The sequence below is a fragment of the Lissotriton vulgaris genome, chromosome 12 (genome assembly GCF_964263255.1).
Source record: "Lissotriton vulgaris chromosome 12, aLisVul1.2, whole genome shotgun sequence".
Lineage (NCBI taxonomy): Eukaryota > Metazoa > Chordata > Amphibia > Caudata > Salamandridae > Lissotriton > Lissotriton vulgaris.
The window spans coordinates 574,717,712-574,732,090 of NC_141700.1; the positions used below are offsets into that span (position 1 = coordinate 574,717,712).

The 14,379-nt window shown below is 42.9% G+C and overlaps 1 protein-coding gene across 2 annotated transcripts in view; it reads right to left on the reverse strand.

Moving 5' to 3' along the window:
* The window catches only part of LOC147677777 (fatty acyl-CoA hydrolase precursor, medium chain-like), a 239,784-nt gene that overhangs the window by 180,609 nt on the left and 44,796 nt on the right, over positions 1–14,379 (reverse strand). For both annotated transcript variants that reach the window (XM_086945434.1, XM_086945435.1), the window contains exons 3-4: positions 11,350–11,554; positions 956–1,094 (exon numbers count right to left, since the gene is read on the reverse strand). In XM_086945434.1, the coding sequence (XP_086801560.1) occupies positions 956–1,094; positions 11,350–11,554 (344 nt within the window). The remainder of the gene's footprint in view (positions 1–955; positions 1,095–11,349; positions 11,555–14,379) is intronic.

Consider the following 14,379-nt stretch of genomic DNA (forward strand, 5'->3'; position numbering starts at 1 on the left):
CGGGGTTGCAGGGTGCAGGCACGGTTGTAAATATTTAACAAAATAAAAAAATAAGCCACTTACCCTCATGCCGGCCGACCCCTCATGGTCTGCTCACCGCCGCCTCTCTCTCCTGGAAGTAGGAACAGGAAGCACACAGGCTGCTGACTCCGCTAACCAATCACAACACTGCAATGCAGTTCTATGATTGGTCTGAGCGCAGTGGATCAGGCAGGGAATGGGAGGCTAGGGCATGTTGTGCACCCAGGCTGTAATGCAGCCTGGGTGCAGAACATCCGAAGAACGCATGACAGCTTGGCCGGCCCGAGAGGGCCGTTCAAAGCGTCATTGCACACCTTGGAGTGGGCAAGCCACTCCTCCCCTTCCCTGCTCTGGCAGTCCATCCCCACCTGCCCTGCACCAGGAAAGGACAAAATAAAATGATAATAATCCTAGATATTATCATTTTAGTTTTCTTTAACAACTGCTCACAGAGCAGTGGGATGATGCTCCACCACCATAGCAGAGGAGCAGCTACTGATACAGATGGGCAAAAGGCAAGCCCTGTGACTCTGGGGGTAAGTATTGACATAAGGAGGCGCCCATAACACATTTGCTTTTAAACTGGATCAACTTCTCTGGAGTATCAGGCTTCACTGGCAGAACAATGAGGTGCTTGAATAATTAATCAGGACCCTTTCAGAGCCTATATGCTTCAATTAATGTGCAATACATGACCCACTCTGTGAAAATTCTCCTGGGGAAGCACCGTTTCCCGAGCCCCTAGAAGTAGTTGGGATCGCTCACATCACTCCGGCGCTTAAATTGAAGCCAAGGATTGCCAACCACCAATGAAACATACATTTTAGCACACGTGACGCCACCGGAAACTACATAAAAAAACTGCACAAAGAGGTAAAGTTCGAACTGGGGTTCGTTCACAGCAAACAAAGTGACTCTATAGGAATGTGCTTACAGGTAACTTGTCCTTATTCCTTGCTTCGGCAGGAGTGTATACGTTCAAGTACAGACAATCCTCGGAAAATTCCACATTTGGCAGTTTTACTTGAGAGATGTGTTCGAGCATTTCTATTGCCATCGGATTTTGTATGCACCTTGAAATGAAAAACATACACATAGATATTACATATTACACCATGTTAACTGCACTATAAGAAGTGATTTTAAATACCACTTTGCATGGGTGATGTATTTATGTTTTTTCCAAACATTACACAATTCTTCCTAAATACTTTTTTTGTCCAGCGTCATGACAATTGATAGTCTGATTTCTTTCCCATTATTTTCTTAATCTCTGCACCTACGTATTAGAATAATGCAAACACCAAACTGATGTTCTAAGGCTCACCACAGACCTTTAAGTAATCAGCATCTTTTTCATGAACAGGAATACAAATCTGAAAATTTCTGATTGTAATTTATTAATAGAACAGCAGCTTCAGAAACACTCACCTCTGAGTACTTCTTCACACCTCAAAACATAATTTAACAAAATCCCGACGTTCTGAAAATGTAGTGAAACACTATTTCTCATTTTACTTCAACAAACATTTTCATCGTCCCCGAAATTTCATATAATATAAAAAATATGTAATGGAAAATATATATTATAACTCAAACATTGAGTGTTTTGGTGACATTACATTACCAAACCACTCCGCTATAAATGGACCATCATTAATGTGTCCTCTCTCTTGCTCGACTTTGCGCCCCAACATCCACAATGTTGTCAACAACAGCGATGTAATTTCAGATTTTGCCATGATGTTATCAGTTATGTCATAGAACACGTCATGAGTGATGCAATATGTGAGGTCATTTGCAATTCATGGCAAGAGCACAAGTTATAGTTACTTTACGACAGAAGTTATAGTTACATGAGATAACTATAAATAGTGAATTTCAGAGGTTTTGTTAATTTAAATTGTATATTTTAACTGAGAATTTCAACTAACTATGATTTCCGTTTAACCTTCGTTTTTCTTATTGAATTTCTAAGGTTTCTTTCAATGGAAAGTAAGATAATATTACATTTCCTAACGGTAACGTAATTTTTGTTCCAGTGAATTTCTATGTTTTTTTAACATAAAGTAAGATCTCCATCTCCGTGCAAGGCGTGGGATTGGGTTAAAACCCGATGCGAATGGTCTTCGGCAGTCTGCGGTGTGGAGTTGGGCAAAAGGCGTGGCCTGTGGCCAGGCCCTGCCCCAACCACCTGCCTGAAACCTACCTTCTGCAGGCAGGCACGGCCTACGTCAAAAAGTCACCAATAATTAAAAGCACATGTATACTGTGCTTAAAAGCACATGCATACTGTGCTTAATAAAAGAGATTGTCACAAAATATTTTCAATAAAGCCTTACTTAAAAAAAGCTTCAAAACACCTTGGAGTCTTTTAAAATATTTTCAGGCTACAAAATGCAACCCTAAACCCTCCACCCATTTATAAATCTTTTTCATATATTTTCATTGCTTTTGTGGGTGCCCTGGGCCCACCGGGAAACTCACAGCTTTACATTTTGTGGACGGCTGCGGAGGGAACCCCAGGGCACCCACAGGCTCTGCAAGCACGCATGGCAGAAGCAAGCCACTTTGCTTGGTGAGTGCCCCAGTGCCCACTTGGGGCATTGACATGGCACAAATGTGTGGGGGTCGACTGGAGAGCCCCAGGTTCCTGCGGCGTGTACGTCTCCCTTGGTGGAAGCCTGCCCTTTTGCTTATTGGAGGGAGCCCACCTGTCGCATCTACTTGTCACAAAATGGTTGGAGCCATCGTGGAGAGCACCAGGGCCCCTTGGGTCCTGCTGGCTGTGTTGGTAGGAGCAGGTCACTTTACTTATTGATGGGTGCCCCAGTGCCAATCCATGGCACCCACAGGTTGCACATTTTTGGGAGCCATAAGGGGAGACTCAGACCCCCAACTGATTCCCAGCCAGCTTCCCTGGCAGGAGCAGACCACTTTGCCTATTGGTGGGTGCCCCAGTGCCCACCATGGGCACTCACATATTACAAATTCATTGGGGCCCTTTCTAGTTCCCTGACCAGCTCCCATTGTGATGCTGGGGGGAGCCGGCAACATGTATGCTCCCACCCTGCAGGAGCAGATTTTTACTGAGCTCCCCAGTGGAAGCAAACATTTTTCCCTGCCTGCAAAATATTTGATACTGCTCCCAAACATTTCTGGTCCCACCTGAGGTGGCAGCCATACCTACAGCCCTGGCTAATGGCGTCTATACTGCAGATGGTGAGGTAGGCCACATGTGCCCCTCCTCTCAATCATTAAATCCGTCTCAGAGGATCGGGTTCCGGGGCCAGTGTAACTCTTGGGGATTGGGGGGCACATGCCCCTCTCCCCATAAAACTAAATTCCACCTACCCCCGGGGTCTGCCTCCTTCCCACACGGGGGGGTACAGTTTTGGAAAAGATGGAAATCCACCATTTGTTTTCTCAGCTCTGTCAATCATCCGCGGATCTGTGGTATCAAACAAAAAAACAAAATACACTTTTGGCCCTGGGTGAGGATCCCTTTGGGACACTCTGCACCAGGGCTATGGGGGCAGGCTTTCCCTTATGCTTTTTATTATATATTTTAAGAACAGTGGACTGAGTCCCCAAGTCCTAATATGGCTACTGCCACATTTTCGTTGATGTGGTGGTAGCCAATCAGATCTTATCATTCGAACTGAAAGGTCTACAGATACCCGGTACTGTAATATGTACATTCATTTTTAACTTTATTTTCTCAAAAAACTGCTGAACGGATTTACACTAAATCACACAAAAATCACGCTTTCAGGAGTCAGGACCATGGTTTAGCTTCTCTCAAATTTGGTGTAATTCTGGCTGTAGCTGTGTCTAATTTTCCCATGCAAAACTTGCATCGGGAAAAAATATTTTGGGACCAACCCCTTTGTCTCAGTGCCCGCTTGACAGAAGAGCCTTTTTTGGTTTTCTAATAATTTTAGCCCTTTTTGACAAATCTTCAAGGGACCCAAAACCTAACTTGCCCATGCAATTTCCATAGGGATTTTGAACAGTGCTACAGCCAGAACTGCTGAATGAAATAACACCAAACTTTTCAGAGTGCTAGATCTTTACCCAAAAGGTGTGCTTTTGTGATTTGGTGTACATTTGTTCAGTATTTTTTTATAAATTGAGGTTCAAAATAGTTGTATACCTGGACAACTGGGTTCACAAGACTCTTAAGCTTGCGTTAAATTAAAAAATAGAGTGATCTGATTGGTCAAGAAGCGATTTTTCTAACACTTATTTTGCTTTTGCAAATCCTCCAGCGAATCCAATGGGAGTTTGTTCTCGGATTGGCTGGCCATAACATGAAGAGAAATGTTGTGGCCGCCTTTGCAGACACAAGTACTCGGTCTCTGTGTCCTGAAAAGTAAAAAGAAATAAGGTATAAGGGGGCAGGGGGCAGGGCAGGTGGCACTTTGACACCCTTGACCTTTTGGAGGGTCCGAGAGAGACACCTGGGCAAAATTTTAAAATAATATTTTTTGGGGGGTTTTATAATCCCATGGGTGTTTGTTTGTTTGTTTATTGAGTTTTATATAGCACCTGCTAGACCCAGAGGTATCAGAGTGCTTTACATAAGGAACAACATAGCAAGTTACAAGGTAAGATAATTAAAACATTTTTTCAACAGAAATTACAAAGTAAATGACACAATTATAAGAGGCAAAGAAGGAAAAGGGGGACAAGAATAGGAGTCTAAGAATAGGTGAGAGGGGAGGAGGGAACCTGAGTGGGATGGAGTAAAGGCAGTCCAGCAAGAAAGAGAAAAACGTTTGACGGTCATCAGGAGGAGTCAGGTGGGAAGAAGGAAGGGACAAGGGTCAGACAAGATGGTGGTCTGGATCATGGGAATCGATGGAGATCATCTCCCAAAAAAACAGCGGGATGCACAGAAGTCACAAAAGTCAAGAATCAAGGTATCAGAGCGCTTTACATAAGGTACAAAAATAGTGAGTTACAGGAACAATAATTTAAACATTAATTACACAGTCATTACAAAGTAAGTGAAACAATCATAGGGGAGAGAGAAGGTAGAGGGGGACAAGAATAGTGTTCTGAGAGAGGGTGAGGGGAGAGGAAAGAACCAGAGGGGGGGTGGAGTTAAGGTAGACCAGAAAGAAGGAGAACAACGCTTGAGGATCGTCAGGAGGTGACCGGAGGGAAGGGGGAACAACAGAGATCAAACAAGATGGTGGGTCCGGGTCGTGAGTATCAACGGAGGCCAATGACAAAATGGTGGGATGAACAAAAGTCAAAAATCCATAACGAAGACCCAGGGAGCAGGATTTAAGTGTGAAGAGTCAGAGGGGGGATGCAACCACAAAACCAAAGGCGGGCGGAAGGCTGTAGAAGGTGCATAGAGGCCCAGGACCATGGGGGCAATAGTGCTGACAATCCGCAGGGTGTAGCTCCCTCACCTCCATACCTGGAAAGGACTGACAGGTCCCAGAAGTTGGAACCAAGGTGGAACACACCCAAGCATACGGCCAGCAGGGGGGAGTCAGCGAGGCAGTAGTGGGGACAGGGAGAGCGAGCCGCTCCCAGATTGGCAGACTGCCGACGGGAACTCGGGTCCACAGGACCAACAGCGCCATGGCACTCAACCTCGACACAGCTTATCGCTGCAGGTGATCAAGCTTAGGGGGAGACAGCTAATCCTGACCTAGAGGGCAAGGGAATGGTCCAGAAGAGTGGAATCTCACCCCCGAACAATCAGCCGCCATCCGGAGCCTTTCAATGATGGCAGAGCTGCGCCACGGCTGGTCAAATCATCAGCAATCCGCTGTGACTCGCTCCGAGGGAGGTAGCAGAGGGATAAGACAGCAGCAGTGGGACGAGGAATGCCGTGCCCCGATGTCCGGCTGGGTAGGTGACGGCCGTAGGAGAAACCCTGGCCAGACTCCTCAATAGCCAAACCAAGCTGCTCCACTGGGCATCGGCCATGTTGTCTCGATGTCCGCAGTCAGGATACAGGAAAAATTATGAGTGGCCCAAGTGTCTGGGATGGGTTGCAACAAACAGCTGAAGGCTATGCTTGGCGGAGTTTGGCTGCCCATGGAGGATAGAGCACAGGGCCTGGCCGCAAGTCAGGTCCTGTAGTCACACCCCACTGACCAGGCAGTTGGCTGCACAGACAGGGTTGAGCCAGGACAGGCAGGGGTTGATCCTATTTATGGTAATAAAATATTACTTTAAGTTTTTTTTAATAAAAACTATGAATTCACTGGGAAAAAGTGACGTTATGCTTAGGTGAAATGTCAGTTTAAACATAACATTTTAAACTACGAAAACACTAAAATATAGGTATCACTAGTAACTACACCTCACCATGCACTGCTTATGACCTCATATTTTAAAACAAACACTAGTGATATATTCTGTGACACAATTGATAACATTACTGATGACAACTGAACTGACATCATTGGTGAAAACACTTTTCAAGGTGGGGTCACCCTGAATATGCCATTGTGACCTACTGGCTAGTGCTGCCAATCTTTGTACCTAGAGAACCAAATTTGAATTGCTTGAGTCAACATTATGTGATTCTCTGCAATTCACTTAATCTCCTGGGACTAGACATGTAAGATGATGTAAACTAGAGTTGTCAAATTTCTTGTTTTCAGTATGCAGTGAGCAGATGTGAAACTATAGACATGACACCATTTCCACATCCACCTAGCCCAGATTGAAAAAAGGAAGAAATGTAAAGGAAATACCCTGCAGAACAATTAAATCACTTTCCACACAGTGAGGAAGGCATGGAACGAGGAATTATTCTGCAGCCTAGCATTATCAGAGGCCAAACTATGTAATTGTTTTAATAGTAATTAGAATTAATTAATTACAATGGCTGGACCCGAACAGTGTTCTTCAAAGCAACATTTGCAATATTTAATTATAAGGTACTGTTTTTATTATGGGAATTTTGTAATGGTTTTAAATAACAGTGCAATACATTAATGTATTCATAATTGCATTTAGAAAAGGAGATTTGTGTAATGTGCATGCTCAATTAAAAATCATTCTTGGTCTTTTGCAGATGATTGTACTGCCAGAATGTCAACAATCAATGCTGGAGCATTAATATTAGCTGAATCAGGAAGGAAAGGGGGTTTTGCTTCAACTTAGCATTATTCGGAGTAGGAGCGCTCAAGAAACCCTCCTCTAGGTACCTTTGAATAATGACAAATGCAAATACTCAAATGACTGCTCTCTTGAACATGTTCTCTTAACTCAGGTATGAGATGGAAATAACTGACAGGCACTTTTGCATATTCCATATGTAATAAAAAGTTGTATTGATGAAAGTGTCTTGGTCTTCATGCTTAGGAGTCAAAAACTTTAGGAAACGCATTATTTAGACTGTGTGTTCCTCATAAATGCCCATACAATTTAGAATATTCTTCCAACCTCTGGATAAGTGATAATAAAAGTCAGACCAACAGACAACTGTACTATTATGAGAGCTATTACTTTGTGAGATCCACAGAGACGTATGAAAGGTATTTTCTTCAACAGTCTCTAAACGATGGGGCCTCAATTTGAGTGAGCATCAACAACTTTGTTGTAGCAGGAATATCACAGTATAATCCCTTTATTCACTTTGGGATCACTTTCAAGGAGATGCAGAAGTGTACCAGTTTCACACGCAAGCCCCTATGTTACATTCTGGGGGTGGACACCTCATTGAACCTTTTATCATTGGTCAGGTTGGTATTTTATTTGTTTTGTAATGCACAAACCCAAATAATGAGATTCTGGTGCACAAGTGATAGAAATGCAGGAGAGTCTTCATGGGTACCAGATTATTATGAAACATATGGAAATAGTGGAACTCACTGCATAAGTGACCGGGAAGTTATTAAGATGGATTATGGAGGTCTTTCAAAAAGTCACAAGTATCAATGCTTCTATTTGCATGTTTTATAGTTAATTTCTCACTCACTGGCATTACCTTTCTCCTAATAGAATGTCTTTTAGCAATGGTGTGGCCTTGTGTTGTATTTGGTATGTAATTGATCTATGATGCATGTCATGTTGAATTAGATGGAAACAAAATATGAGGATATCACTCATGTTAAATGTACCCATAAGATGTACTGTGATCTCATGGTTATACTGTTTGCTAACATAACAGCCTCTGATCTTCACATGCTCTTTGTTTGTTCAATGTGGAAACTAACAAAATAAACAGAAGATACCTAAATATCAACGAGGGTTCCACTTGTATCTATGGATTAGGGAATTAATCTGGGGTCAACATCAGTTAACAATTAAACAATGGAATAGTTGCTAAGTGATCACACTGGTAATAATTATATTTTTTTCTAGTTTCTACCAAGTGGAGATTTCAGTTGACTTCTTCCAGATGTTTTCCAATGGATCATGATTTTGAAATATGTTTTTTGAACATTTGCTCTCCTTCTGTAGTGGAAATTCCAACTTATTTCACAAGCGTCAATGCTCTGACTAATTTCGGAGGTTGCATCTTTAACAAGTACACTTTCACTTTTTCCATTTTGGACATTATATACTCAAATGTCTAAAAGTTATTCAGCCACAACTAGAGGCTGTAGAATCCATCATTTGTAACTGTTTAACCAGTTTTCCCATGGGAATGTTTTGGTATTTAGGAGAATTAATTTTTTCATATGTGATACAATTATACAATTGCACCTATTTCCACTAAAACCCTACAAGATAGCTCACATATGAAGAACATACATTCAGTGGCTCATCGTTAAGGCATCAGGCTTCCACCCTTTTTGTTTTCTTCCCCATTTTTTATGATAAAACTAATAAATGATAGCCAATTATTTACTATTGGTATAATAAAAAAAGATGCTTACCATCACTGTGAGCAAGGATCAGCCAACGCCTCAAGCATTAAATGATATAATAGCTACTGGAGACCCTTAGAGGGTTGTCTTATAACTAGATGCCATCCCATAGGTAATGCATTGTAGTATCACTTATACTAAGAGCCCCTGACAGTTTAGGCTTAAGCTCAGCAGTGCCCAGATTTGTCAGTGGATCGGTCTGTCACCTCTCTCTCTCCCATCTCATAAAAGAGTGCAGTGAAGTTAGGAGCCTCACTGACTCCACCCCAACCCATCCTGTAATGAGATGGAAGAAGGTGAGGTGAAACAGGAGGAGACTGAAAGCTGAAGCTGTCATATGGCTTATACTTTCTCAGTAAAAACTGTGCATTTGTTGGACAGCATCATCATCAGAACTGTGCAAGACTGACTCCATGCACAACTTCTGGATATGTTGGCCTTAGTCATGCTAGCTCACAGTGCATCATCTGTACCCCTAACCTGACAAGGTAACAAATGAATTGTGCAACCTCAGAAGATGACAACACTGACTCTCCAAGGAAATTTTGGTAACAGATCAAGAACCTTTTCGTTTGGTTACTCATGCATACCTAAAGAGATACACAAAAAATACACAACATACAGTTTCAATAATCATTAAAGCATTGTGATTCTTGAGTAAAATATGTGAGCTGTGATAATCAATAGAAGGAAACTGAATAATGCTATTACCATAATGAGAATGGTGAAGATAATGAACATTTCAACCATTTTGCTGATTACAGAGCATATATGCTTGCATAAAGGTGTAGTAATATATTGTAATCTTCCATAGCACTACCTAACCGAGTGTGTCCAGGGTGAGTGACTCTGTCAAATCCCAGTAGGGCGATCTAACTCCCTGATACCTGTGGGTAAGTGTTATCAGGCTACCCGTCGTGGTGGAGAGCTTGGCAGCATCCCTCGCATGAGGTAAACAGGAATCAGCTGGGCTGGATTTCTGGCATGGGTCTACCTCTCAGTGCCAACGAAATGCTTCTCTGTCTTATATAATAAACAGAATCCATTTTACCATGCTGAAGTCCCAGTAAGGCGTATTTGCTTTTGCTATTGTGATGGCTCTGTCGCGGAACAGGCAAAACAAACATTATTTTGCCTAGCCCTTGTACAGAATGTTTAAGGTATTTGATAATGTGCCTACAAACTGGATATGTAAGCAAAGCTCAGTTCAGAGAATATTATCCTGCACAGGCATGCATACGAATGTCTGTCAAATGTCATTGTGTTTAAGATTGAAGGAAACTTAACAATGTGAGCTTGTAAAATGGTGGTGTTCCTACTCGGGCCTATAATGTGACCACATAACAAAGCCTGAGAGTGCATGGTTATGTACTGTGCCGTTGTCTACTTACAGTTTACTCTTTAAAGCCTGATTTGGAATGGAGCTGTATCCCTGCCCTGAGAGTCCATGAACCAGCAGCTGAGGAACTAAAACAGATCCGCACAGGCAGCTGCTGGTAGGGAATAATGTAATATGCAAACATGGTAGTGGCAGACTGAGTGTGTGTGTGTTCTGTGTGTCTTCATTTGTTATGTCTGTGTGAATGATTGAGAATCAGGGCATGTGTGTGTGAGTTGAAGCATGTGAGTGAGCTTGTAAGTGACCGGGAAGTTGGAGTTTGAATGAAAATGTGAGTGAGAGAGTGTGAGAATGTGAGTAAGAAAGTAAATAAACATGACTGAGACAATATGTGCGTGAGGCACTGTATAAGTTGAACATTGTGAGGGAACTGTGTGTTCGAATGTGAGTTAGACAGTTAGTGTTGTGACCATGTGAGTGAGACAGTATGTGAATACAACAGTGTACATGAGGCAATATATGTAAGATAGTTTGAGTCAGTGGATGAGCATGTCAATGAAAATCTGAATGACACAAGCATGAGTGTGTATATGCATGTGTGCATGAGTCGAAGTGTGAGAGAATGAGAGTAAGCGGGTGATAGTAAAAGGGAATGAAAATGAGTGAGAGTGAGTGAACCAGTGAGTAAGATTGAGAGTCAGAAAAAGTGGAACTGAGTGAGAGTGACTGTGATACTGTGAGCGCAAGTGAATGTGATTGAGAACGAATGAGTGTGAGTGAGAATGAATGCGAGCAAATAACTGTAAATGCCCTGTGTGGGTAATAGCTTGTGTTTTTGAGTGAGTGTTTGTGTGTGTGTGGTTGTGTTTTGTGTGTGTGTGTATGTGTGTCTGTCTGTCTGTTGCTGGACCAGGGCCTTTCCAGAGCCTATAGCTTCTAATAAACTTTATATAAAAATTGTGATTTAAAATGCGTTATTTGACCTCATTTATTTTTTATCTGTAAGGGTGGTAAGGGGGTAGAATCCTGACTGGAAGAAGTAAGCATCCTTAGCTTTGCTCGTTCGCTGGAATTCGCAGACAGTATTATGCCCCACCAAAAAGATCACCAGCACCAATGCAAACATTGCCTTCTTACATTGGAGGGTAGGCCGTTGCCTCCCTAACATTGTTCCATGGCTCAGGAGGCTCAGGAGGAGAGAATCTCAATGTTCCAATCGGGGGTTTTGCAAAGGGAATTCCGAGGAAGGCATTAACAGCTCTGTCTGTTCCCTTAACTCCATGCTTTGTTCCTTGAACTTGACCATACTTTGTTGCTACTAGTGGGCGGTGAGCTTCTTCTCCTGTGTAAAATACAAATGTTGATATTGTTTAAGGATTCTTATCTTAAATAGGACAACTTTTTAAATAATGCCCAGAACCGATTGAAATGTACACTATTTTGCACTAAACAGTGTCCAAAATGCATTTTATTTCAAATTGTGCACTCTTTACTGTGGTTTATCCACAGAACAATAACATATATAAAAGAAATAAACATGCTTAATTATTACAGATAGAAAGTCAATCACAACATAATAGCAACAAGATCAGTCCCTAGAGATCTCAATACTACATCAAAAAATGTCATCACAAAGTCTATGACTTTTTTCATAGATAGTCTTTGGTGATTTAATTTAATAAATTGAATATTGCAATAACCGAGAATGGTAAAGAACAGGCCTTAGACTAGGCTTGCAACACTCACAAATGCAAAAGAAAAAATATGACCATAGTCGTAGAATGTGCATGCTCAATGATGCTTTACTTTCCTAAATATCAGGCGCAGGAGCAGCACGAATGAAGCACATCTGCCACAAAGCATCCCTATTTATTATGCCTTGAAGCCAGTACACTCTAAATAGGGCGGGCGGGATATCCACTGCTATTTGGTGGATGTTAAACATTTGCCAAACTCTAATGACCAGAGATATTTGTACACACAACTCAGCCAGCAAACGTTCAGCACTGCATTGTGCAAGGAGTACATAACTGGTCGTGCAGAGGAGGCTGTTGTCTTGCCTAAGATTTGTACTAGGCTTACAAATTCCGAGGCCTAGAGACATTTCAGAAGGATCCAACTTGGTGTGTGCTTTGGACTTGAGCACACATGCAACTTGTGAAGGTTTTGAGAAACAAACAGATTTTCCGTACCTAATGCTTGCTTGAAGGAGGTGTTATGCTATTTAAGATAATTAAGTTAACTCTGATCGGCTCTCTGGCTAGATTGGGTACTGTGTCAAAACATAAATGTGTTTGCGCGTACCCACCCAAGTACCACCGAGGTAATGCCCCCTTGCTGCAAATCAACACAAAGCAGTGCAAAGTGCGATTTGCGCTCAGAAATGGGGAATTTTCCTATGATAAATATAATTTGCTCTAGTATGTAAACATCAATACTTCACTTTGCATCTCTTTGCAGAAGCACATATTGGTAGTAAATCTGGGCTTAACTCTAAACCAACCACATAGCAAGCTTTGGGCAGCATTGTGAATGTCCATCTATGCACAGGCCAGAGTTGTGGCTTTATTTACCTACATTCAGTGGCTGGCTCTAATTCTTGAATGGTTGTCAACAAAAACCCATAATTATTTTCTTAACAGCCTCTACAAATTCATCCCAGCCTATTGTGACTAGTCTCTGACAGTAGCTTTAGTTCCATATATCTTTAGCCATGGTTCTCACAGCGCTGAGGGATTGCAGAACTAGTAATATATGTAATATGTTTACAATAGTCACATTTCTATAAACCATATGGCATGTTAGGTCCAAGAAAATCTAGGGTCAAGATATGATGACTGTTTGCTTAAATAGGGCCTGTACTGGTAATATTGCAAAGTCAAAAAAATATTTTCAGTTACTTTTAGCAATTTTAATATTCTTATTGCCTTTATTAATTTCCGTGTCTGGTGGCTCAGTGGACTAATGCGTCCACTGCAGGGGCCTGTGTTCGACCTCATGGTCACAGGTTCAAATCCCGGCGGGTCCACTCAGCCTTTCATCCATCTGAGGTCGATAAAATGAGTACCATTGAGTTGGGTAACAATAAACATCTGTTATTCAGCGCCAAGAAACCGCTGGGTGAACGTGCGCTTTACAAATACACATGTTATGTTATGTTATGTGTGATCTTAATCATGTATTTTATTGTTTGTTATGTACATATATAGGCAACGTCTATGGTTTATTTGGATCGAATTAAGGATGATGATGATAATGGCTTGGTTCTCTCCATTTGTGTATATCCTTGGGCTGCCATGGTATCTCCAAATGCTCCCACTCCACACAGCTAGAAAGATTGTTGTCTATTTTTCTAGCAGGTGTCGTGCAATATTATAAGTGCTTTGCAAACCCCCCTTGAACTCCTGCAGACGATCTGGCCTTCGAAGCAGTGGCAGCCATCATGCAATACCAAGACTGCGACAAAATTCCGTTCACTGCTCAAAACCTCCCACCCCAATGGCTGTTCTGAGCAGTGCAGTGAGGAGGAGCTTTGAAGGAGGAGCCGCTGTGAGCTGTAAGCTGCAAGGTAAGCCGTGCAGCGTGGACCGAGGGCTGCGGTCTGTTAGGCGGAGAACCCGCAAAGCTGCAAAGCCACAAAAAGCCAAAGCCAAAGCCAAAGCCAAGAATAGGCATAAGGCATCAAGCGACATCGGGCGGCACCGGGCGGCAAGCAACAATCCCCGCAAGTGCTCGAGAAAAGCCTGCATTTGCCTCCACCTGGCTGAAGTCTCGGCTGAAGCCTCCGCCCCCCGCCCTCTACCTCGGCCCGTCTGCCACGGCCACGGACCCGGCATTGGCGTTGGTGTTTCCTGCCAGAAAGCAATGGACTGACGGCAGAGGGGAACAGAGGCTCAGGGACACGGCTGCACCAGCTATACCGCACATGAGAAGCCCGGCCCCCGGCTTTTGGGGATTGTGCTGAGAGCTGGAGCATCGGTGCACAGGAGGAGGGTCGGAAGACCAGTGCCGTTAGAGGAGCGTCCGAGGAGCAATGGAGGAGCATCAGAGGAGGCACAGAGCAGTGCAAGGAAGAGCCAGGAAGAGCGGAGGAAGAACCGCACCCCCGGTGTGCAGAGGTTTGGGAGCTGGTGGGTGTGCTGGCACGCTGGTGTGTTGGTGTCGTGC